At 41.1% G+C, this 26,336-nt stretch overlaps 1 protein-coding gene across 8 annotated transcripts in view; it reads right to left on the reverse strand.

The window, feature by feature from the left end:
- Positions 1-26,336, reverse strand: part of SASH1 (SAM and SH3 domain containing 1) — a 548,281-nt gene that overhangs the window by 16,565 nt on the left and 505,380 nt on the right. For 6 of the 8 annotated variants that reach the window (XM_028723624.2, XM_077925914.1, XM_077925915.1 and 3 more), the window contains 7 exons: positions 22,722-22,854; positions 17,367-18,208; positions 13,052-13,123; positions 9,949-10,092; positions 4,612-4,747; positions 3,348-3,517; positions 723-932 (listed from right to left, as the gene is read on the reverse strand). In XM_028723624.2, coding sequence (XP_028579457.2) covers positions 723-932; positions 3,348-3,517; positions 4,612-4,747; positions 9,949-10,092; positions 13,052-13,123; positions 17,367-18,208; positions 22,722-22,854 — 1,707 coding nt within the window. The remainder of the gene's footprint in view (positions 1-722; positions 933-3,347; positions 3,518-4,611; positions 4,748-9,948; positions 10,093-13,051; positions 13,124-17,366; positions 18,209-22,721; positions 22,855-26,336) is intronic. The other 2 variants (XM_077925916.1, XM_028723630.2) reach the window with 1 other exon arrangement.

The raw sequence follows: 26,336 nt of genomic DNA on the forward strand, positions 1-26,336 counted from the left end.
CAGTACAAAATAAAAATCTACTTAATAAATGAAATGCAAATGCTTTTGGCTGGTGTGGTAGGGTGGTTTTGCTGTCAGGAGGCAGCTCAACAGCTGTGCTCTACTATATTAGCTGCTTCTGTTTGGTAATGCTGCTTTTGCTAAACATCACCTTGTAGGACTACTGAACAAATTAATTAAATAAAACAGTTATACAGCAGACAATTTTCCTCTATATGCCAGCTGTTTCCTCTTCTGGAGAGCTAATTGTACTTCACCTGAAATAACCAGAGAGAAAAATGGGAAGAGGACTTAGCCTTCAAAACTGATGATGTCTCTTGCGCTGGCCCAATCAGTTTACTCCCCACTGCCTGCCCAGCTTCATCGGCTAAAGAACACACTATATGTTTACATCTAAAATTACAAATTTATGCAAAGGAGATGCAAACCATAAATATACAAGTGCAGTAAATCTCAAGAAGCTTGGGGTTTCAACTTGCTCTCACTTTCAACTATGCCTTATAATCTGAGAATCGACCAAATCTTTAAACAAGGGAATTCCACAATGCCACATAGATCTTGCAAATGAAATCACATCTTGATTCCTTACACACTATTTTAAATGCTGGGATACAGAAGTGCATATGGTTTTAAGGCTGCGAATTTAGTCCAATTTATTGTATAGATATGGAGTTGAAGTGCTTGTAGAAGAGTAAAGCAAGTATAAGACAATTACAGCCCACCTTTAAGTTGATGCGATCTAGGAGATCCTCAACAGATTTAGGCTGAGGTGGTCTGCCTTTCCGTCGCCTTCTTGTAGGCCTTTTAGGCTTCTCTTCCTCTTCATGTAACACATCCACATAGATGAACTTGAAGGTACCCACTTTGTTGTTCAAGAGGCCCATCCAGGTTCCCATAGGTGGTTTGCTGATTATATCAATTATATCGCCCTTCTGTATATGAGAGAAGCAGAATACATCTACCTGAAGACTCCATAGCGACTTGCAAATTACTAAATCAATGTTTACTGAAACAGGAATGCTCATTTTATTGCTTGCAGACTTAAACAGAAAAAGGGGTAGAATCTTTATCAACAGAAGCATCTAGCTTACCAGATTTCTTTTTTAAAATGACAATCCAGAACTCATTTCCCAACTCTGTAATACAGGTACCGTATTTTTCGTCCCATAGGACGCACCTAGTTTTTTGGGGGGGAAATAAAGGAATTTTTTTTTCTTTATTTCCCCCCCCAAAGCAGGTCGGGGAAACCGAACCAGGTCGAGGAACAGCGGGATGGCGGCGCTGCGCCTCCCTGCTGTCCCCCGAGCTTGTGGGGCTGGCTGATGTCTGCCTGGCGCGAGGGGCGCCCTGCTTCAGGGTGCCCCGCACGCCGGGCAGCAGGCTGCTATCCGCAGCGTGGGGAGCCTTGCGGGGAACTCCTGCAGGGCTCCCCACGCTGCGGATGTCTGTCCGGCGGGCGGGGCACTCTGCTTGAGGGCGCCCTGCCCGCCGGGCGGCAGGCTGCTATCCGCAGCGTGGGGAGCCTTGCGGGGAACTCCTGCAGGGCTCCCCACGCTGCGGATGTCTGTCCGGCAGGCGGGGTGCTCTGCTTGAGGGCGCCCCGCCCGCCGGGCGGCAGGCTGCTATCCGCAGCGTGGGGAGCCTTGCGGGGAACTCCTGCAGGGCTCCCCACGCTGCGGATGTCTGTCCGGCGGGCGGGGCGCTCTGCTTGAGGGCGACCCGCCCGCCGGGCGGCAGGATGCTATCCGCAGCCTAGACAGCCCTGCGGGACCTCCCGCAGGGCTGCCTAGGCTGCGGATGTCTTCCTGAAGCCTGGAGAGCGAGAGGGGTCGGTACGCACCGACCCCTCTCGCTCTCCAAGCTTCAGCGAAAGCCTGCATTCGCCCCATAGGACGCACCCAGATTTCCCCTTCCGTTTTGGAGGGGGGAAAGTGTGTCCTATAGGGCGAAAAATACGGTAACTTGCTTCATATGTGAGGGTTTGGTTCTGTGGGGTCCATGCATATATGCAAAAACGCATAAAGCCAGGAACTCCCAGAACTGGGCCCCCTGCAAGGTGGAATTCTGCTTACCCAAACTTTTGGAAGGCTGTGCAAGGGATCTGGCAGCATCTCAGAGCCCTCCCACCTCCTTGCTCAAGCCCAATAAGCATTTGTCCAGCTTTGGAAAGGTGGCAGGAGGGCTCTGGCAGGGTCCCTCCCAAACCCAAGAAGCACTTGCCTGGCTCTGGGAAGGAAGCAGGAGGTGGTCTAGGAACCTGCCAGAACCCTCACACCTCCTTCTCAAAGCCTGGCACCTTTGCACAAGGGCTCTGGGATGCTGCCAGAGCCTTCACACTGCCTTCCCTAAGCTGGGTAAGCCTACAATCACAGCTTGGCGCAGGTGGGTGGAAATAAATAAACAGAGAGTGGGTTTCCTTTGCTCTTTTATTTCCCCCCACCCGTGCAAAGCTGTGATTGTGTAAGTTAAATAAATGTAAGATGCGAGTTACCAGTATTCTAAACTAAGTATTTAAAACAAAAACTTTTTTCTTGTCCCATCCTTTTAAAAAGGGTTCACCTATGCAAAAGCTTTTGAAAACTACATGCACAACTTTTCTTGATTACAATGTTCTTCTAATTGCCCAATGCAAGGGATAAATCTATGAAAATCTTTTGGCTAATTTGTCAAATCCACAAGTAGAGCAGAAATGAATTCATAGCATACATTTCCAGTTCTGTGATAATTAACTTATTTTCAGCTCGCTGCTCATCTTTCTGCCTCTCTAGTGGGCCTCTCTAGTAAGTTTTCTTTTTTAAAAAAATATACAGCATATTTATTTATTATTTAAATTTCTACTATTTCTGAGGCAGAGACATGGCTTACAATTATCCACACACAATAAAAAACACCTATAAGAACAAACATAAAATAAAATGAATACAAAAGTTGCAGTTTGGCTCCACAGCCATTTATACAGCAGCAGAACACAGCTATTATGTTGTCTATGGGAAAAGGATGATATTCAACATATTCCTAAAAATGGAACTGACAACTTAGCCGCCTGCAACAAATTCCCAGAGGGTCACCTGCTACCATAGAGAGGACAAAAGACCACTTGCTGGGGTACTACAGCAGATCTGAAGTCAATGCAGGCACTTCAGTCTGATCCCAGAAACTCACAGAAAACCAGTGCAGTTCTTTGGATACAAGGGCTATATGTTCTCTCCATCTGGTGACAGCAATATTACTGAGGTGTATGTGATTCCGACAAGAGGGCAAGCCCAAGGTATTAATAATTCCAGCTTGTAAAAGACACCTATGAACACTCCCTGGATTCAAATATAGATTTATTCCAGAAAGAGTACCTTGAGTTTCAGGGAATCTGTATCATAAGGACTGGGGGTAAAATCAGTGTGAACCCTGGCCCGGCCACAAAATGGTCCTCTGTATGGTAGTTCTTCATCATCACCATCTTCAGACTTGACACTCTCTCTGTTGCTGGCTGAGGAGTCTGTTGTGCTTACGGTTTGTCCACCTGTTTGTGATTTTTAAAAAAAGAGAGAAGAGTTTACTCCCCAAAACCCAACTATAAAATACACTGAAAAACATGATAAAAGAACTCATCTGGCAGCAAACAGCAGGTTCTGAGCCTCTCTTGGATGTTTAGGGCACTTTAAAAAACATTTACCAGCTCCCTAGGGATCCATCTGCTGATGCTGCTTGCCACAGCACTTTCTTGGAATAGCTTGGCACAGAATCCTGCAACACATGCTGAAACACTGGAGGCCACACAGTCCCTGTCCACTGTTTAATCTAGAACCCCAGGCTTCAGCTGAGTGCTCAATAGTGCTGGGCTGATTTTAACTGAAAGGATTCCCCCCCTCCCTAAAACAAAGATATATAAAGAAAGTCTTTCCTAAAGACTTGCCCAAACATTAACTTTTTGCTGCAAAGTCTAGTATTTTTTTTACTCCTCATTAAGTGAGAATACCTCACTTTTCACGAAAGAATGTTGGAAAGCATTGATTTTTATGTACTACCAAGCACTGCTCGGTGGGAAAACTAACCATTCATTTGAGCCATGCACTGGATAATCACAGGCTCAATTCTCACCACCTCAAGCAAAACAATTTCTTTGAGTCTGACAAGTCTGTAGGTGAAAATACCCCAGGAATATTGGTGCACATGCTGTCTGTCTGCCCAAGATAAGAGCTGAAGTACTGCTGTTCTAAGAACCAACTACCTTGCCCGCCAGCATTTGTGATTTCAACTACGCTTCAGAATTAGTTTTCTTTATGTGCTGCTGTAAAAAAGAGAACTCTTGAGTTTCATCCAAAAAGATACAGTGGGATTGATTCAGACATAGCTAGCACTAGGCTTCTTGCTTCCTTATCTTATGCATCTTCATAAAACACTTCTGGGGTTTCTTACAGCTTCCCATTTTGGGGAACTTGTTTAATAAACCATGAAGGAAGGGAAGGATGTGGACATGCAAAGGGGTGTGTGTGTGCGCATGAGGATGGCGTATGCAGGCATAATGCTAGCCTTTGATCTAATAAACCATAATTCATTCAATCATGAATGTTAAATCTAAGCTGGGTTGTAACAAGCATTCTATTTACTACTTACTCATTGAGCTCTGACCACTTAGAGAGCTCCTTAAACTTTCTACAGAACCACCAGCTTTCAGTTTGGGTTTATCCAGAGAATCAGCATCTGGCTGTAGTGACTGAGGAGATTCTGGCATTACATCCAGGCTGGAGTCCTGAAAGAAAATCAACACACAACTTATTGACAACTTGTACTGGCTTGTGTAGTTGATCAATTGGTACCATATGGGTTACAATCTATTACAATATGCATGAAGATTAAAGTAGCCTTCTGCAGGCCCCCAACTGAGGTAGCAAACCTAGGAAGTGTAATAGGATAAAGTTCTTCTTTCCCAACACATTCTAGCCTAAAAAGCTACAGCAGATGTGAAAAATACCTGCATCTTGCAAATGAGAAAAGAACCCGGTCAAGGCAGGAAAACAATGTCAAGGTTAAAAACTAAGCTTAGTCTCCCCTGCAATCCCAAACTGTAGAAAACCACTTATCTCCTTTACAGTCCAATTCTAATCATGTTCACTCAGACAGAACCTTTCCTTGAGTATGCCCTCATTTGCACTTGAGAGACCACTGCTCTGTGACTATATGGTACATGGAAACTGAGGGGTGGTTCACCAGGGTCCCAGACAAAGGTTGCATATCATCTGGCTTTATGTCATTCTGCAAACTATTGAACCCAGGACCTTGTACTTGGAAACCACATGCTCTGCAACCAAGCTATCCAACCACCATTCTCTGTTGCTCTTGCCTTTGGGAAATGTTAGGTTGCGAACACAAAGTAAAATTGTGTCTTCAAGGCTTTTTCTGTAAAAAGAAGTTGTAGAGATGTGCTTTTTTTTTTAATAAGAAGATCACCCGTCTCTCATATATTGTTTGATCTCATTGATCCATCTTATAGTTGTTTTTTATGGTAGCCTCCCCCCACCACCAAAGAAAAATCAAGAAGATGACTGGTAAAATTTTCTCTTCCTTATTCGTTGAAATATCAGTAAAATGATTTGTTTTGTAATTTACTCTTCTTTTAACTGTATTTGTTGTGCAAACCAATCCTATAAATGTTTACTTGAAAGTAAGATCACACTGTGTTCAGTCGGGCTTGTTGCCTTACACCCAAGCAAGTGCATAGGATTGCTGTCTTAAACATACAAAAACATGAATACAACCCCCTCACATTTGCAAAAGGGGGGAAATTACAATTTTAAAAAGTATCCTAGACACAGTTAGTGCAAATACTAATTTGACTAGAACATTGCATTTCCATATTTACTTGTGATTTTGCTGTTTCATTAGGTATTCTGCAGTTGTGTTGTTTTCCTAAGCCTTAGAATCAAAATTTTCATGTGAAGTTTGCTGAGCATAGTAGAAACGAAATGGCAGGTGAAACAATAGAAATGTTACCATTTGGAATGAATAACTAACACATTCTTTTTGTTTGTATGAAATGAATTAAACCTGACGATGCAACTTATGCATGAAAATTGTAAACAAAGCAAAAAACTGTAACTTGAAGTGTAATGGACATGTTTTCTTCATTCATCATTCAAGTAACAAGACAGATTCAAGAAGATCTCATCCATACTGATATTTTGGCAACTTACTTGCTAAAACAATCATTTCTGGGAGATAACTGCAGTCAGAGTAGTGTTCGTTTATGTTTGTGAGTGGATGTGGGTGTGTGCACGCATGCTGGTGTCAAGAAGGCATTTTGTTTGATAAATGACAATGTAAGAAAATAACATGGTACAATGTTCAAGAGACTATCTGCAGCAACAAATTAAAAGAAACCTGCTGATATACAAGAATTGCTGACTTATTCCACAGACATGCAATCACAAACCATCTGAATGAAGCCTGTTATTTGCATGCTGCAGAGTCATCAGGAAACTTTCCACAAATCAAGCAAATCTCCAGAGAGAATTGAAGAACTGAAGCCACAGACAGCTAATAAGAAAGTGCCTCCCATTTTTTCTAATGTATGCTAGTCTTGGAATACTTTTCCTGCTGTGAACTGCCGAAATGTCCATGCAGTTCTCAGAAAATTAGAATTAGAAATCAGAACCTTACTAAATTATGGGCACATCAGTTCCTATCACTGGACCTAGGAATTGAAAGCAAATATTGTGGTGGCAGTGCAAGGTGGTCGCATGCCTTGCCTTGTGTCAGCTCAGTCACTGCCAATTGCCTATTAATGGACCATACTGTATTTGCAGGATTGGGGTGCGTTTCACTTTGTAAAAATGAGGTCTTGCTTGCTGCCTGTATTGGAAAATCTTGTGTACCTAACAACTATCACTTCATAATGTTAAATGCTCATATTTCTGGGCTGAACAGTGGGGTCTGACAGGACCTCATTTATCAACATGCCTGATTGTACAATACAGCAGGTACGACAAATTCTCTTTGGCTGACTTTGAAAGATCATGTTGTTGTTGTTGTTTAGTCATTTAGTCGTGTCCGACTCTTCGTGACCCCATGGGCCAGAGCACGCCAGGCACTCCTGTCTTCCACTGCCTCCGCAGTTTGGTCAAACTCATGCTGGTAGCTTCGAGAACACTATCTAACCATCTCGTCCTCTGTTGTCCCCTTCTCCTTGTGCCCTCCATCTTTCCCAACATCAGGGTCTTTTCCAGGGAGTCTTCTCTTCTCATGAGGTGGCCAAAGTATTGGAGCCTCACCTTCTGGATCTGTCCTTCCAGTGAGCACTCAGGGCTGATTTCCTTAAGAATGGATAGGTTTGATCTTCTTGCAGTCCATGGGACTTCTTGCAGTCCATGGGTCTCCTCCAGCACCATAATTCAAAAGCCTCAATTCTTCAGCAATCAGCCTTCTTTATGATCTCCTCTTAATTATGAGATCTGTTTCTCCTGCATCCAGCAGCCATGTTACTTTTGACTTCATGTGAGTGGGGAAACAGGTCAGGAAGCCTCAGGCAACCACTGATTCCCATTATATCTGAACCAGGAAACAATGGTTCATAGCTTCAATACAAGCCAGGTTTAAAGTTGGCTTAATATCTTGGCTTGTTTGGAAACCAGTAACTATTGTTTCCTGGTTCAGATGCAGCAGGAATGCTATACTGCTTGACTCATCACCTGCAGAGCTGTCAATTTGCTTTCAACACACTAAGGGAGTCAGTCCCAGTCCTATAAAATTCAACAGGGCTGACTCTCATGTAAGTGGGGCCAGGGGTTAGGAATGCAGCCTAAAATAAGTAATGACATGCTCTTCTGCTTTTTGTAGACTTGCAGCTTCAATGAGCAATGATCCAGATCAAGAAAAGATGGATCTGTATTATCCAACGATGACTTCAAAATATTTGGCTGTGTTAAGGCAGAATTCAATTTTAGAAACGACAGGGGCCATGGAGATTGCATTACAGGAGTCAGCATCATACTGGAGCTTTGTACCAATCAGATGCATCAGAAATGGACCTTGGGAGATAAATGTGCTAACGTGTTACTGTCACTGAGCAACACAACAAATGACTCTTATTTTAATACCAGGAGTCTAACACTGGGATGGTCTGGCAGACTACAATGAACTTTGCTTCAGGACAGACAAAAAAGATTGCCTCATTTCTCCAAAGAGTCAGACAAATTCTTTATTTACAGCAAAAGCAGGAACTAAGGGCTTCAGAACCACTCTGACAGGGTACTGAGCAAAACACACTAGTCAAGTGAGAGTCCATTTTTGGAGGTCTTCTGGCTGAAAATCAATCCCGTGCCGTTGGAGATAAGAATGAGACAAAGTAAAATACAGGAACCAGAGACCTGAATTTATATTGGTAATATTATTCCAACATATCTCAAAGGGCCTAAAGATAAACATGCTATGATGTTCTGCTTATCAAAGACCAGCCTTCAGCTCCTGAACACATCATAATAGTATACTGCTGCATCCTGATTATTCAACAGTCCTCTAGAGGGCGATATTAAATCAATGGAAACTCTTTTCAAGGCTGATGCCAATGCCAGTAGTTGCTTGCCAGCAATTACTTGTTATGCTTACAGTTCAAGTGGAAAGACTGATGAAAAAATAATAATAATAAAGTGTTGGGTATTCTGACAACCCACCAAACCAAATTCAGTGAAGTCTGCCAAATGCAACATGCTTGGAAAAACAGATTGATTTTGGCCAGAGGAAATTGAAGGAGGAACTTTAAAATAATATATTTTCAGAATGAACTTTAAGGATCAACTATATAGATCTCTGCAATGTGGGATTTAATATGTTATAATGAAATTTTTTTCCCCCCTGATGGCTCACCATACCCATTTGAAAAGCTTGCTGGGCAAAATGGAGTTTCACAGATTTTAGGGCTTTATATAAGACTACTTTTTCTGCCCAGTAATTCCCATTAACAGCTCAATGGGAATAGCCTCTTGATACAGTGGCCCTCAACACAGCAGAGACAAACAGCAAAGGGACTGATTTATTTATTTTTAAGTGAAACAGGAAAAGCCACTGTTACTATTCAATGGAATTTACAGATTTATAATGGATATTTATAATAACAGGGATCTCATACCATGGGACAATATTTTATTGAAAACCATCAAAGATTTACAACGCTAATGAAATGAAATTAGGAGTATGCTGAATGTAAACCTTCCTTATATTATCAGGTACCTGACCCAATATAAATATGTTCCCGTGTTTTCTGTATAATTTATGAGTTTTATGTCTTTCATTTGCATTTTTAAACAGTGTTTACATTTCAGTACAATTTTAGCTAAACAGTAGGATTGAAATTGCTATTTTATTACTTATTTTAATGGTGGAAGAAGTTACTTAGATGTTTCTTTTGTTTTAAGATGCTTTTAACTAAGTACTAGGGAACCACAAATATTTTTTAAAAATAAAAATAAGTTATGTCATTACAACAGAGCACAAATTACATTTTAAAAAGTAAATACATTCTATATTTGAAAGGGGTTTCATTTTTTTCTAAATTGGTGTAAGCATTTGTTGCAAAGTGCATGTTGCTGTGTAATTCAGAGGATGTATTGGAGGCAGTTTGACATTGCTAGAGGACTAGGGGCACAGTATATAAAGCCATTCATTTTTAAAACCAGCGTATATGGAATGAAATCATATACTTTATTGCCCTAACTCAATCCTAACTCCCTTTTATGATTTTATTGAAGCTCTTTTCACAGTAAATAGTTTTGAAAAGGCCTTGGAATTGCTTTACTACATTATTCCCACGGGGAGTTTTTTCGAATGACGCTGTTGTACTTTCCAGTAAGGTTGCAAAACATAGGCATCAACAACTCTTCAAGTATTTACTCAAACAAATAAAGCCCCCAGCTGTGGTTTAATTTAAAAACAAACAAGCAAATGAACAAAACCACATACCTGCTCTGACAAGGAGCTGCTATATTTCTTAGACATCCTTTTCTTCATGGTTTCTTTAACAGATTTCACCTTTTTACCAAGGGACATGCGGGAAGTAGATGGGGATTTGATCACTTCTTTATAAACAAAATCACCATCTTTGCCCTGTAAAATGAAAGAAGGATGAAAACAACACCATTTGCCATTGTCATTTTACTCTGTTCAGGTCTCAGATGAAATGTGTTTTAGGGAAACATTGATGGCTGAACTGCTTTTGTGCAGTCCCCAAGAAGCATTTCGGTTGGGTCTCTTGATAAGACTGAGTTTTTCTGGTATCATATACTTTGGCTGGAGCATTTTTATAATGGTTGATGAAGCTATGAACAAGCACTCATTTTTTGCCCTTCTTCTTTTCTCCTCCCCTCATGTGTGTATTTGACACACCCATCCTGCTTTGCATGGTTACCAGGAAACTCTGACATATATGTTAGTTAACAAACAGGGTAATAAGTCAGGAACATATGTCTATAAACATATAGACAACCCCTGAATGCAACTTTTATGTTGAAATATCAGCCAGAATGCTAAATACCTTAAAGCTCCTGGCTCTATGCACTTTAACTGATGGGAGAATCCAATACAGTGGTACCTCAGGTTACGTACTTAATTCGTTCCGGAGGTCCATTCTTAACCTGAAACTGTTCTTCACCTGAAGCACCACTTTAGCTAATGGAGCCTCCTGCTGCCGCCGCGCTGCCGGAGCACGATTTCTGTTCTCATCTGAAGCAAAGTTCTTAACCCGAGGTACTATTTCTGGGTTAGCGGAGTCTGTAACCTGAAGCGTATGTAACTCGAGGTACCACTGTACTGGCATAGCCTTTTCCACCTAAAGTTCTCAATGGGGACCATGCCAAATACACTGCCCTGGAAGTAAATGTTACATTTTGCACAGCTATTACACTTCTTGCACAAATCCCATCAAGCTCAACACTGTCTTAAATATATATTTCTGTTCTACTTCCTTTTTACTTGTTTAGGCTTAATTTGGAACACTTTAGAAGCTAAGAAAAACAATTTCAAGTGCATCTAAAGTCTGGACTCCTATTGCTTATGTTAAGTTTCATTTTTGGAGAACATTTTAGCAACAGGAAGTACTAACAGGCTTTCAGCGGAGTCTAGTGTTTATAAGGACAACCATCTTCTGCTTGACTAAAATCCAGGTAGATTGAACTGACTATGGCAGATGTTACATCTGGGTATTTACTTCCGCTACATGTTAACGTTAAGCTTGCTTTCTGCTCTAGAGCCAGACTATGCATGACATTCAGTCAAGTGCAATTTGCCCTAATTTTTGTTGTTTTACACAATGCAGCTGCAGAGGCTGCAAAGCAAAGTGGGAGATTGGCACTGGAATCAGGTTCTTAGCTCTTTTCTCTCAAAATATTTGTTACTGAAAAGCAACCTCTCCCCCCCCCCAGCTGCTTTATGTTCCCCAAAGGAAATACATTGGTAACAAAAATGAAAAAGAGCACTCAGAGCGATGAATTAATTCAACAGCACCAACGGAACGAGGAGGAGGAAAGGGCAAGTTCAAATAAGGTGCGGGAAAGCAAGGCAAAATGCAAGAAGACACATCCACCACTGGAACATAATGACACAAGAATTTCCTTCCTGGATCAGACTGAGATCTATGGAGTCCAGCACTCCATTGTCACAGATGTCTCTGGAAATTCATGGGTGGGACACGGAGGCTATTATTCCATTTAGCATCTCCTATTGAGAGGTTTACAGCCCTGAAATCTAGATTTTTTTTCACGAACAGCTGCTAATAACAATACCTTCCATGATTTTGTCCTAGATTTTTTTAAAAAATAAATAAATCCATGCCAGTGGCCATTTGTTGTGAGTGAATTCCTCAAGTTAGTATTTGTCAGAAGTAGTGTTTCCCTTTGTGGTGATCTGAAATTATTTCAGATCAACTTCATTTAATCTGATGAGTCATTGGGATGGGAGAAAGTAAATTCCATTCTAGCCAGAGGGTTAATAACAAGATAGGAAAGGAAATACAGGTTTGGGGAAGGGGCAGAGTGTCCAAACTCCAGCATGGACTAGCTGCCCAGTTAATAAGACAAACTCTGTTCTTGTGTGTTCCATGGATCAGGCCTTTCACAGCTGCACTTCAAGTCTCCCCCTCCACTTTGAGAGTCCAGCCACCTGGCCAGTGTTACAGCTGGGATGCTTTCAGAGCCATTTCCCTCATTCCCCCTCACACCATGCCAGGTTAAGAACTCAAAGGATTTGGATTCATGGAGACATGGGGAGACTGAGATTCAGTAACAAAATCACGGATTTAATTTAAATCCTCTCCTGCTTTCTGTACTCTCAAAAATGCCTAGTGCAACAACAAAGTCAGCTCTGGGAAAGGGGAAGAAGAAGAAGAATATCTGAAGAACTTTTTAAGCTAGAAATGTCAAAGGGGTGGTGGTGGTCCTGCCAGCACCACTCATGAGTGGGTCTTTCCCCCATGGTTGATGAAGATGTGGCAATGGTAGCAGCTGATACAGTACATGAAGACATGGGAACAAGGTAGTCCCCATACATTGTTCTGCTACTACTATATAACAGTATGTTCCTACAGTCCTATTGCATCTTGTTACCCTTTTTATCTTTGGTATGTTCAAAAGAAGAGTGGGTAACTTAAAACTATTCCAAAATATTGCTCTGGCCTGTAAATTACCTTGACAGGCATGACTGCATCTCAGTAATAATAAATCCGTAAGCATTTGGAATCAGAGTGCACTTCTATTATACACACTTTTGCCGATTCATTTTTTTCCATTTAAGTTGACTACTGAACCTAACATTCTTAACTGATATCATAATGTAGCAAATGCTTAACATTTTCTGTATGGTATAAAGCAGCTCTCAATACTTGGCTTGTACGGCAGTATGCATCAAAACAAGTCTTAGGAACTAGATTTGTTGGTGACACTGATAGTTTTTAGAGCTATGATTGTGGCAGTTGCCACACATTTTAAACTCCATTATAAATCCCACCATTGTGCTTCATTATTAAAAAGAGTAAAACGCGTCAGGCAGATGCGGACCTCTAGCTCATACTCACCATCTGATCCAAATTGTTTCCAATGTGCAGTGAGCGATTTGTCAAGTCAAAGCCACCAAAGCTGCAGGTTCTCTGTGACACAAGACAAATTTGTGGCTTAATGCATTACAATTAAATTCAGTACGAAGAAATAAACATTTTGTGGGGTATAGAAGACACATGAGAAACCATCCAATTGTACAAATAATGGTAACAAGCAAAACATGATGAGAAATTAAAAAGACTCTGTCATTACATTCATGCATCATGAGAACTCTCTGGTCTTTTGCTTTCCATTGTAAAGCCTCTGGGTTTTCAGCTTATTGTTGTTTATTCATACTCCCTAGTTCAGGTTGCCCCACAAAACAGTATTTAAATCTTCTTTGAAGTAAGAAATTGTGTTACATAACCAACTTAAATCTCACAACCTCTTTTTCAGTGGGGTGCAAAGTAATAACAAAAAACCTTTTGACCCAAACCTATTCAGTATTTAATAAATTTTGGAAGTGGACAAGCAACTAAAAATCCTGAAAATCTACTCAAATGTAATTGGGCCAAGAGGACTCTCAAATAGATCCACAGTACCTTACTTAAAATGACCAAATGTCTAAGCTTCCAAGGGATATATATTAATAGGAGTTTCATTCTTGGAAAGCATTGGCTCTGCATTTGTTACCAAGTCCTTCATGGTACAAAGGAGCTTTGTTACTGCTACGAGAGAAAGTAGGTTATATTTACAGTGGCACAACTTAGTGGAATGAGACGAGTGGAATGAGTCACTCTCAGAACATCAGCCCAAGCCAAAAACACTGATGCCGGTTATAAAGGTTCTGACGGCCTAAACACGTCAGCATTATGACACCACCTTTCTTCCAAATGCTAAAAAGCCCACTAAGCAAAGTCGCATTTTCAAAGCAAGGTAGGAACAAAGTGGCTCTTCCTAACGGTCCTCATCTGTATCTCATGCAGTACTTAAAAAGTGCTGGTTCCTTTAAACTCCCTAGGGATGCACAGCTCCCTTTCAGTTCTACAAGCAGAGTTTTTACCTTCTCTAGAAGTAAAACAGTCTTTCATTCCTATGCCTTGATCCAATGTCTTTCTGATCTTATGGAAACTATAAAACTTTCTAGATAAACCATCATCCTTTATGGCACTAATGTGTCACACAACTAATGCTTTATAGGAAATATCTCTCCCTTTAAAATTAATTATTGGGGTGGGTACCAACTTGCAAGTTGGCTAGTAAGCTGTATTTTCAAATCTGTACTAAGAGACATATATTCTATTCTTTCTCAATCAAGGCTTTGTTGGTGAGCTCGTTGAAGCATTCCTGTTATGGAAATTCAAAAGCCAGCATCAACTTAATAACAAAAGTCAAGAACTAAACTTACTTTCTCAAAAAGCAAGAAACAAAAACAGCTGGTCAGAAATTCTGAAATCCTTAAATATCAAATGCAGAGATCAGTTTTTAGGCAAAACTGGTATGCATGTGCAACGGGTGTGCACATATCAGCCCAGAAGCCACAGTTCTAGCACATGTAATATCTGGCATTATACAGAGAAAATTATAGCCAAAGGATTATTTTTGACAATGCTGGAATGTAACATGTAACTGAAAGTAGTGCCAGTGTTCTCTTCAGGATTCTAGCAGCGCTGCTATATAGTCATAACACAATTTGCCTTGAAATATATGTATTTAATAACTTCCAATAATTTTATGAGATACATGCCAAACAAAGTCTGTGGATAAAAGGTTGTAGGCTAGTCAATGGAATGGTCATGCGATCAAAAACAGATTGGTGCATGTTCAAAAGGTTCTATGCATGCCTGGGCCACCAAAACAAATTTAGATGCCAAAAATAAATGTGAATACAAGACAAATAACTCATCATACTGAACAAGAGGCTTCCATAATTCCCTGAGGCTGCAGTAAGCATGAATTATGATCTTAGAAGAAGAGGTGCTTAAAGTTCACACGCAGTTTAATTTTTGCCTTTCTTTTGAAAAGAAGAAAGCCACAGGATGTAGTTAATTAAAGGGTCTATCTGAATAAAATAAAAGAAAATAAATATCTTTCTCTCCTATAGAACAGGATAAACATATCACGGTCACATAAGGATATTGGGCTCCTTGCTACAAAAACCACAAGCTATATGAAATGGCCATTGCATTGACAACAAAATAATTTATGGGACATTTCAGGTTCTTTATAAGGAATATGAAGCTATGCTGCCTATTTATATATCTTGTGTGCCACCTAAAATATCTTGTGTGCCACCTTCTGAAATGCTTTCCCCCTTCTTCTGGCTCCCCATAAGTAAGATCACTTGAGAGTACTAATTCTAGTGAAGTACATTACAAAGAAGGCCAGAATCAACTACTTATGTATGACACAACTGGGAGAAAGGATCTGTCCTAGCCAGAAATTAACATATCCTCAAAATGGCCACTAGCCAAATGCAGGCACAAAGCTGGCTAAAAACAGCAGCAAAGATTATGTTCTTCTTTTGTCTGCCAAAGTCACACCCTTAAAAATTAACTAACAAAAAGTCAATTAAACCTCTCATTGTGTTATGCTGTGTAATAGTTTCCACTGAAATCTCCTCTAGGTCTAATGAATCTATTAACAAATGTGCCTCCCTTCCCTCCTACAAAGAAAACAATCTTACAGCTGTAGAAAACTAGGACAGATGATCTGTTCTTTCCTCAGCATCCAAGAAACAGGAGAGCTTCTGAAAACCAGCTGATGTGATTGCCTTGTCTTGGGAGATCCTGGTTCAAAATGCCATTCGGCCATGGGCTTGTTCATTGTTATTTGGAAATATATTAGCTCTCAACATCAGTTTCCTAGCTAGGAAACTGAAATAAAACTGCCCCACTTACAGGCAGTTGTAGGAATTTGGCTGTAATCCTAAAGCAGTAAGCCCCATTGAACACAGTGCGACTATGTTGTAAGGAAACTGTTTAGGGCTACGCTGTAAGCGAGTTAAGGAACTGTACAGCACTTGCACAGTGTAAGTGATCAGTAGGAATAAAAGAAATAACATACTGGCATAGGATATTTTTGAAGGTTGACAATGTGGCACATTTGCCCTAACCATACCTATGTAGAACTTCCATTCCCCTCCTGGTTAGAGAGGATTAATGCAATCCTGTTTTCATCAGACATGTAGAACCAGTTCTAATGATAATCACCTTCATGAGAAAAAAGTTTGACTGTCTTGGGAAAGGATGGGCTTGCTGAATACACACTGTGTGAACTTTCCCTCCTCACCTTTACTGCCGCTATACCCACTTCTGCCTCCCACAGGGTAAGGCTATTTTTTCTTTTTTGAAGAGGCACATTGGGCCATACAGTGGGTAATACTTTTAGACATATTTCTCTCCCTAGCCTCTGGAAGTAACACTGAGGAGGTGCTGTGCTTTGACAGCTAAAAAGGAACAATATGGTCACATATTGTAGAGATCCATTGTCTATTCCTTCTTTTAAATCAGGTGTGGGAAATTGATCTGGCTGGTGGGTCCTAAAGTCCCCCAACCTCAGTGGGCCATTTTGACATGGGGCAGGGCTGCCTCCTTGTCAATCACCTCTCAAGCACTGCCCACCAGCTGATCAGCAAGACCTGCAAACCATGCTTTTGGCAGGAAGTCACATCTTTCCCTGATATCATATATGACGTCAGATGTAAGGCAGATGGGTGTGGCTTGGGGGAAATGGACCCAAAGGCCAAATAACACCTGCAGCCCACCACTGCTATCAATGTTCTACAGAATCACCTGGTACTTTTACTGTCCTTTTATTATTCTTTAAATTTTGCAAACTGCTCTGATGCTTTTATTGTGGAAGGTTGGGGTATAAATATCCTGAAAACAACTAACTAACCTGCATTATCCAAGGACACCAAAAAAACTTGTACTCAAAAGTGGGGGTAGTGTGTTTGTAAAAAGTTATACGTATAAGGAGGAATATAGCTGAGTGAAGTTGCAGTTTTATCATTTCTGCTAAAGAATGCTATAGCTTCATTATTATTACTGTTCAATGCAAACCTGTGTTTCTGCACCAAAAAAGTGCTTTTCTTGCCTTTAGTCATCCTGAATCATAAGGGCAATGTGTTTCCCCTTAATATTTTGCCAGTTTGGACACTGGGGACCAGGACACTCTGTCCAAACACTTATTAGAACATCCTGTTGGCAAATAATTGAGGAGCGGAGGAGAGGAGAAGAGAAGGCCAATGAACTATGCATTTCAGATGTTATGGTGGAGGAAAACACGCCATGCTGACTGCAACCTCATGGGAGCTAGAAGGCCTCCGTCAGTGATAACTCTTGGACTCACAGACTTTTGGTGGATTCTCAAAAGAACCCTTTTAGTACAGCGGTCCATTGTGGCAGCCCACTTCCTCTTTGCCTCATCCTCTTCTTCCAGCAGACATCGCCTCAAATCCTGCTCTTCAGCTTTGCTCAGTGTTCTGTCAGTAACGGGCCGCACCAGATGTGACAGGTTCAGGTGACTGTAGAGACTTCTTTCTACCACATACGTGATATTGAACTCGCTGACAGAGTTGCGCCCTCGAAGCCTTCTGTTTGGGAAGCCACAGCCTCCTCCTCCTCCTACCCCCTTGGCTTTGTGACGAAGCAGCTGCAGGTCACAAATTGAGGGGGATATGTATTTCCTAGCAGGGCGCTGGCAAAGAAAAGCTCTAGAACACGAGTAGTTAGAATCTGTCTTTTTCAGTCGGATCTGCTTCCTGACACTCTGGATTTCCTCAAAGGATACCAGGACATGGTGCTTGCGCCTGTTGTCATAAAAGCAAACGCTTTCTTTACTTACCCCATGGCTCAGAGAACCAAGGTTCTTCTTCATCTCTCCATCAGTCAAGGAGCGGCAAACCTTTGGAGTCTTCTCCTCTTCTGGGTAGGAGAAAAATGTTCCAAGTTTCTTGGGGGGTTTGATAAGGCCACGGCTTTCAGATTTACTGAAGGTCTTGAGCAATTTCCTGTTAGTACCCCAAGTATCTAGGCTGCTCGATGAAGGAGATGTGGTGAGTGAGTCAGAGTCCTCATCTGGCTGTTTCTCAGTAGAGCTATCGGAGTAAAGTTGCTTCTTGTGAACTCCAGAATAAAGTGCCGATCTGTCATCTGGTACTGGAGAGCTGTCAAGGGAATGCTCATCCACACCTACAAGGAGGGAAATAGCACATTAGCTTTCACATACTTAACTATGAGTGTGAAAAGAAAGCAACAGAGGTGCACCCCCTTCCAACCAAAGAGGTATGCGACCATTCTCCTTTTCTGAAGAACAGAACCATCTGAGAGATACCAAGCAGTGATACAAATGTCTGGAAAACAAGGCAGGGATACTGGTGTACACATCTCAATATTCTTAATTCATTTTTAACAGAACAAATCTTTTCTAGCTTTAATTTTATAAAAAGGAAATAGGCTCTTTGTAGCAAAGTATTTCTTTAAAATTATTAGGACAGAAAGAGTAGAAAAGAGCAGAGGAGCAAAAAGGAAACAAAACATCACAATTCCATTTAATATGCATTTAATAAAACTTCAGTTATGGTTAATGAACTACTACAAGGGTGGGCAACTTGTGCTCCTCCAGAGATTGTTTGACTCCCAACAGCTCCAGCAAGCCTGGCCTATAGTCAGTGTTGATGGGAACTGACATGCCAACTCCCACAGTCTGATTGAAAAAAGTGCTCTGCCTGCTAGTTGGAGTTTTTTTTATCCTCCTTGTATAGTAGGCAGGCCGATCCTTTATCTCCAGTCTTGGTGCTATGAACCACAGCGCTAAGATCAGAGATAAGATCCTCTGACTGCTATTTATGAGTACAATAGGCACACAACTTGCATGCATTTAACTTGTGCACATTCAGCTTTATGCATGTGGCAAATAAAAATAAAAGAAAATTAAAAGGGGGTGGGGTTCCAGGAAAAAAAATATTTTAGTGATCCCACCTGCCATTGTACCAAATGGGTTTTGACTATATGTGATTTTGGCTTTAGGCATGATCCCTAGAATGGTGCCCCATGTTAAGTTGTGGGCCTACTGTAAAAGGTAGCATTACACCCACACCCTACACTCATTTGCAGGAGTGAGGCTGGGAGAAAATGCTGCCCTTTACTTTCCCCACAACGATCTGTGTAAAGTGAAAGGGAGCATTTCTAGCCACACCCCCACCCACTCCAGCACTGGGATGGGGAGAGATGGAAGTGCTGCTTTATGATGTTTAGCCACCCCTGCTTTACAGGATATGCTGTCCTAGGTAGGAAAGGGTATGACTACAGAAACCAGTGGGTCTTTTGCAAGTCTGTGATTATAAAAGTCAGAGCTAAAGAAAATGATAGGTAGCAAAATTCATGTTCTTTCTATATACTAGCTGCCAGGCTGAATATAAGGAAAGTTGTGTATGAATAGAACTGCTGAGGTTTAAATCCACCCTACGCAAGCCTAGATTTGGAAAGATAACTTTTTTTTCCATTTCCTTTTTTCCTGTTATGGGTAGAGAGAGAGAGAAATGCACACCACATCAGAAAGCATTCATCCATTCTGACAGAGTAAAACAAAAAATAGCAATAAAACTGAATGAAACATGTATCTAACTTTGTATGCCCCAGATATCGTGGTTAAAATCGAGTTTTTCAGGAACACCTTCAGTAGTGTTCTGTTGCAAAGTAAGGTAATTTGATTTTCCTTGCAATAAAACAGGATACAGAAACTCCACCACTCACTCGTTTAACAAGTTTGGTGGGGGGGGGGGGGAGAGGAGAGAGAGAGAGAGAGAGAGAGATTGAGAGAGAGAGAGAGAGATGGAAAGCACTGTTGTGTCATCAAGTACAAAAACATCAAGGCTGTACTAAGAAAGGCTGTAATACAGAGTGGCATGGAACACCAACAAATATATTAAACTGTGGAAGATGTACAACTCATCAAGTAAAATATATAGAAATATGTATTTCTATATCCATATATATTTCTATATCTATATTTTATGTATCCAGATCACTGTTACGGTCTCATTCTACACATGTTTAATCAGAATCAAGGTCCACCAAGTTCCTATGTATTTATGTATCCATCCATTCAATTCAGATTTATTTGCCATCCCTTCTGCATGGTGCCCAAGTTGACAACAATATAAACAACATTATTAAAATAAAATACAAAATACAAAAAAGAGCAGATAAAAACAGCAACTAATTAAAACTAAATAAAAAAGCAGTAGCAACAAAATCAAATAAAAGACCTGTCTAAATAAGAGATTTGCAGGCGAAGCCCAGTTTGCTGTTTTGTTTAAATGCAGCCAACTATAGCTTATCAAAACTAATTTGTTGTGGTTTATAATCCTAGTTTGTGGGCAAACTGATCGTCACAAACCATAGTTGGCCGCAATCATACAAAACAGCAAATTAGTGTTTGCCATAAACTAGAGGCAGAAGCTTCTAATCAGCTGCCAGATGATCGTTAGCTGGTTCAAGCAAATGGATTCAAAACTACTGAATCTGAAGGATTTCCATTAGCTACCTATGCACTTCTGGAGTAAACAAAAAGTGCTGATATTGAGCTATACCTGGAGGTTAATTACCTGAAGGCACCTTTCCTTGTACCGGCCTGTCCATGTCCTAAGATCCTCAGAGGAGGCTCTACTCTGCATTCCACCCTTGGGGGAAGTACATTATGCAGTGATGCATGGAAACAGCCATCTCTGTGGTGGTATCCTACTCCCACTCAAAGGCTTGGCATTGGAACCTCTTCCCCCCCCCCCACCAAGTGAAAACTGCTTTGTTTTCTCTGGCATTTATAGGAAATTAAAAAGTTTTTCCTGACACAGTAAGCAGCCTGCTCTGCTGTTTATTAGTTTTGTAGTCTTAACATACCTTTGTTGCTATTATTAACAAAATGATGTATAGCTTATATGGTTCTCAGTCTATTTAAGTAACATGCAGTTTGTAAACTGTGCAGTGCACCCCCTTGCCCTCAGATCTTCTATAAAGACACCAAATAAATAAATAATCTATAATGTGTGATGTGTGATGGAAGGGAGGGGAGGAGTGGATGAGGCCCACCACGATCCCATTCCTTGAACTCTGAACAGAGCCATGAGGTACTGTATTGTATCTATGTGCAGCAAGATTCTTTACATGTACATAAATTTTCACTCAAAGGTCCACAGAAGTGCACTGCAATACCATTTAGCACACAACTCGCCAAAAAGGGAAATAAACTCCATCCGTATGAGAACTAGGCCTTCCTAGTATGCATTATTATTAAAATGTTATACGAACAGCTTCTTTAACCCTCAACAGATTTGTTTTTATCTGTAACTGTAAACAAATGAACAAACAGCATGCCAAGTAGAGCTGAATGCGTGCTCTGAAGGGTTAAGTCACTCTCTGCCATGGAAAAAATTGTGGCAGTTTCCCACTTCTACCCAAGTGAACCACACAGATTTTCTGACAAACTCGTCATTCCTATTCCTTGGTGAAAGAATAACTTGCAGAGACTGAAGGGAGCGGCTCTACTCAGGCAGATGTTTCAGTATCCCATGAGAAACCCACTGGCCTTCTAACCTATGGGGTAACCTCCCATTTGCACTTTGTCTTAATTCCTCCCCACCCCAAAGCAACACAGCTCACTGAAGGGTCACCATTCATAGCTCCAGAACTTGCAGAAAATAAGTGTGAGTAAAATGCTCAAAGTGGCAGGGACTTTCTGTGTTTCACATTAAAAAGAGAGCATTTACCAGAAAGGATGATGCCATCTTCTGCTTCTGCCAGTATTCTGCTCTCCACAAGTCCCTCAAGCATAAAGTCAGCACAACATTTGATCATGGAGAAATCTATGCAGCTTTTGAAATATAGGATTTCCACAGACACCTTGGAAAGATCCAATTGAGAATGCATTTCTTCTTCCAAATATCCTTACTACATGCAGCATCAGAAAACTACAATGCATTTTGTTATTCGGCTGACAAAATGTGCTCCCTGACACAAGACCAACTGTGCTAACAACTTCAGCAGTGACATTCTCTAACCAAACAGACCCCTCCACTTTTTGTAAAATATCAAAACATTATTGGTTTTGATCCAAAGACTTAGGGGGTGGAGTTCTGCTTATGCTGTGGGGCTCTCTTCGCCCTTTTTGTTGCAGCCTCTTGCACAGATGACCTTCTAGAATGGTGTGCAATGTGACAGGGGGATGATAGTGATGGTGACTGCAGCTGGGAGGAGGGGGAAAACTGGTAAGTTCCCTTTTCATTCATTCATTCATCCATCCATTCATTCAAAGTATTTCTATGTATCCATTTCCACAATAAAATCACAATAATAAATCCACATTGAAACCAGTAAGGAAACCACAGCAAATAAAAAAAACAGTTTAAAGGACAATGGAAATCAGACACTCTATAAAACAGACACTAATAAGAAAGTAACAGAAGAGTAAAATGATAACTTCCTTGTGTAACGGTCTAACACAAAGGGCGATCCAGACAATTAACTTTAACATAGCACATGGAAGAAAGTCACATGATGGCAACCAGACACAGTCATCTCTTTAACTCATTACATAGGATTTCCCCCACTAACCCCCATAAGAAAAATGTCCATGCATACTTCAACAGAGTACAACTTCATGATTAGCAACAGACACTTTTTAATTTCAGCACTGTTGGGTTTTTACCTTCACTGCTGGGCTTTTTAATTTCTTCCACTCTAATTAATTTCTTTCTTACTCTGCGAGTTGAGTTGACCAGCTTATGCAACCTCTTAAACTTCACCGATTCTTCAGATTCATCATCCGACTGCTCTCTTGACTGGCAAGGAAACAAAAGGAAATGTTAATAAAAGAATTATCCCGCAGCTCAATCACTTTCTGAAGTCAAGTCGATGCAGCCTCAGGCTTACTGTGCTCTGTGACAAGGAAAATTCTGTAACTTAAAACTGTTATTTTCAAGCTCAGGTCACACTTACTCTCCCCCGCCGCAATTTCTCTCTCTCACACACAAACTGCTTTAAAAAGAACAGCACATACCATTTTCACTTCTAAATTAGCGCACGGCAAGGTCTCAGGCACCTAAATGCATTGCAGCCCTCATCCTTCTCTCCACCCATTGTGCAATAATAGCTACTTCCACGTTGTCTCTGAGCGCATTTCAGGCAGAACTCTTTCCTGGGACTCTTTTAGCCATGCTAGTTAGGCTCCTGTGGTTTGGGTCAGGCACTGGTCTTGTCTGGCCTGGCGGCTCTTGACATTTAAAAACCTGGTTATAAACAGCTTCTCCAAACTGAACTGAAACTCTATCATTGACTACTTTTTTCCAGACTTCCAAGTAAATCAAAAACAGCAGCAGCAGCAAAAATGATGGGAGGGGGGTAAAAGGAAGGGAAGGGAAAGGAAATAGGAGATCTCATCCACTCTGACTTGTTTTATTAGCCACAGAAAGATCTTCTCCTTCGCTGTCTCGGAGCTTCTCATTCTGAGGATTCTCAAGGCTGGCTGCTAATATGGATGCAGCATTCCTCCAGATCTGACCAAAGGAAAACTCTGACCTTTACAGGCACTGAGTATAGTCCATATTCCCCAGCATCCCATTTTGTCTCACATCTGATGCAGTATGCTCAGTTCCAGCTGTTTTCCCTCAAGTATCAAACATTACAGAGACCAAAAAAATCCACCCTCTCCAGCAACAGTGACACCACAAGCTGAAACAATCCATTCCTTGTGAACCAAATCAGAGCTCCCATTTTCAAGCCAGATCCAGTGCTCAATATGCTACTTCCTCTGTTGTGCCCTGTTTAGAATCTGTGTGTGAGAGAGTAGAAAGCAGGGAAGGGGGAGGAAGAAAGAGTGGGGCCCTCTTTGCTTTTACAGTACAGAACTGCCACTGTACACAATGCATTCCAAGAAGAGAGAATATTCCAGCTGGAAATCTCTGAAGACTGTATCCCTCACTTTGCCTCCATGTACAGAGCTCTGACCAATTCATCACATTCTGAACATCCAGCTTAGAAATCTCAAGAGCAACTTCCTGTCAGTGAACTTCAGGTCACTTGTGTTTCCATGTTGGAATGCACCATTATTTTCTGGTGATGTTTTAAGCCTGACAAAATAAGCTTTATTTAAAAACTGACTCCTACAAAACATGTAAGCGTGAAGCTAACCATTTGGTCCAAGGCAAGACCAACTGGCACTTATAGCATCATTTGTCTGGTGTATTTACAATGTAAATTTTTGGGGGGCGGGGTTAAAACATACACACCTTCTGAAATAAATTATACTGTTGCAAAAATATTTTGCAAGGATGCCGAAGTTCTGAGTAGTAATGACAAATATATTTCCTCAATCCTTTGGGTGCACTGAGTGATGTTTTTTAGGCTGAACAACAGTTATTAGTCCAACACTTAAGAAAGTAGATTATATTGTTCTATACATTACTAATGATAAAAAAACCTGTAGTGAAGAGAGAAAACTGTACAATCCATACAACAAAAAGCAGCACCCTACACAGAGCAATTTTGTCACCTGAAGCAACTTAGTGGCCTCCATATGTTCATCAGCCCTTAGGCAAATATGTTTAGTTTATACATTTGGTGGATGTGATGGTGGAATGAATGGATAAGAATATTCAATACCTCCTCCACCATGGATAGGAGGTAAAGTGTGACTTACTCCTGTACTGAAATGGGAGAAGTAAGTTCTCATGAACATTATTTTTGGTGCTTATTGCCACAAACAAACAAAAACCACAAAAAACCCTCACATAAAACAGATTGGCAGTGATCTGCTTCAATAATTAAGCTATCCTTGATAAATAAAACCATTGCAGCCATGTATCTCCACACGGTGACAAAATAACTTTCACAAGGATCTCATCGTTGTGGGCTGGAACTGATTTTCCTGTCACATACGCATCCTTTAATTTCAGATGGGAACTTTCTTAAATGCGTTCATTGCTTTCATGTACCCAGCCTGGAGCTTCATGAAGCAAAGAGGCCACTAGATTAAAGCATTAATTCCATGGCAGAAATGTTGACCCCATCCAAGTAGGATCAGAATCCAGCAATCCAGAGTGCAATTCCTGATGGTCCTCCAAGATGGGACTTTTCCTCCACAGCACTCTCCTGGTTATTTCCATGCAGGGTTGAAGGATGTGCTCACCTTGGAGGCAGAGTTCTTTGGTGTCTCTTCCAACTCTACAATTCTATGATTCTATACTGTACTCCCAATATAAGGTAAATTTCAAAGCGATTTAGGTGGTATCCATTAGTGCAAGGAGTTCCACTTACACAACAAAATGTCCCCCCTCTCTCTTCTCACTTTGTGCCCCTACATGCTTCCCAAATCTGCTCTGGAAGGTTGGAGAAAACCCCAGAACAGACGAAGGTGGCCTGGGGGGGGGGGGAGGGGAAGTTCTGTTGAGCAAGCAGGCGTCCTTGTGCTAGTGAAAGCACTTGGCTACTGCCCTGTGTGAATATGTTCCACTTGGCTGGAAAGTTTTTTCAGCAGTGTTTTGCCTCCTCTCTAAAGCAACAGGGTCTTGGGCTATGGCAGTTACTCTGATAAAGAGGTGGTATCTGACCTAGCCAAGGAGTGATCCTGCCTGGGGACAGGGCATAGATGGATCTGGATACTGGCATGCAGCACTGATCTAGTACAGTACAGGTGCAACCCCTCCTTGTATATGAACATGAGAGAGATTAACTCTCTTTCGAAGACTCCCCGTGTGGAATAGGAAAGCATTACAGGAAATGTAGAACATTTGCCTTATGTTAAATGGTTCCCTACAGAGAAAGGTCTTTCCTCAGTCAGGAAAAGGGCATTTTGCAGAATGTTGCACTACAGGCATCTCACTCAGAAGTCAGAGCCCTTACAATACAAGTCCAAGTATTGTACCTCTAAAAGTTCACAGCTATCCTGTTCCAGAACACATCATCACAGTTAACAACTCTGTGCCAAAAACAGAGCCTTATAATATGCATAGCCGTTTCTGCATAAAGTAGTTCATCTCTTTGGATATTCTAAGGAATAAAACACATGGATCTGTAGCACTGTAAACAGGAACAGCTTGATTCTCATCCAGGCTGCCACAAGTCGCCCCCCCCCCCCCGCTCTCATCCAAAAGCCCCTAATGGCTCAAGTTGTAATTATTTTGGCTAATGTTGGATGCAGAAATTCTGTAGTGAATGCTTAAGTGTTTCATTTCTAGTTTCTATGGCAACATTACATCAGATTGCAGACAGCTGGCTCCACAGTTTTAAACCATAACAAATTGACCAAGCCAGTTCAGAAAATTAT

The sequence above is a fragment of the Podarcis muralis genome, chromosome 3 (genome assembly GCF_964188315.1).
Source record: "Podarcis muralis chromosome 3, rPodMur119.hap1.1, whole genome shotgun sequence".
In the NCBI taxonomy this organism is placed as follows: Eukaryota; Metazoa; Chordata; class Lepidosauria; order Squamata; family Lacertidae; genus Podarcis; species Podarcis muralis.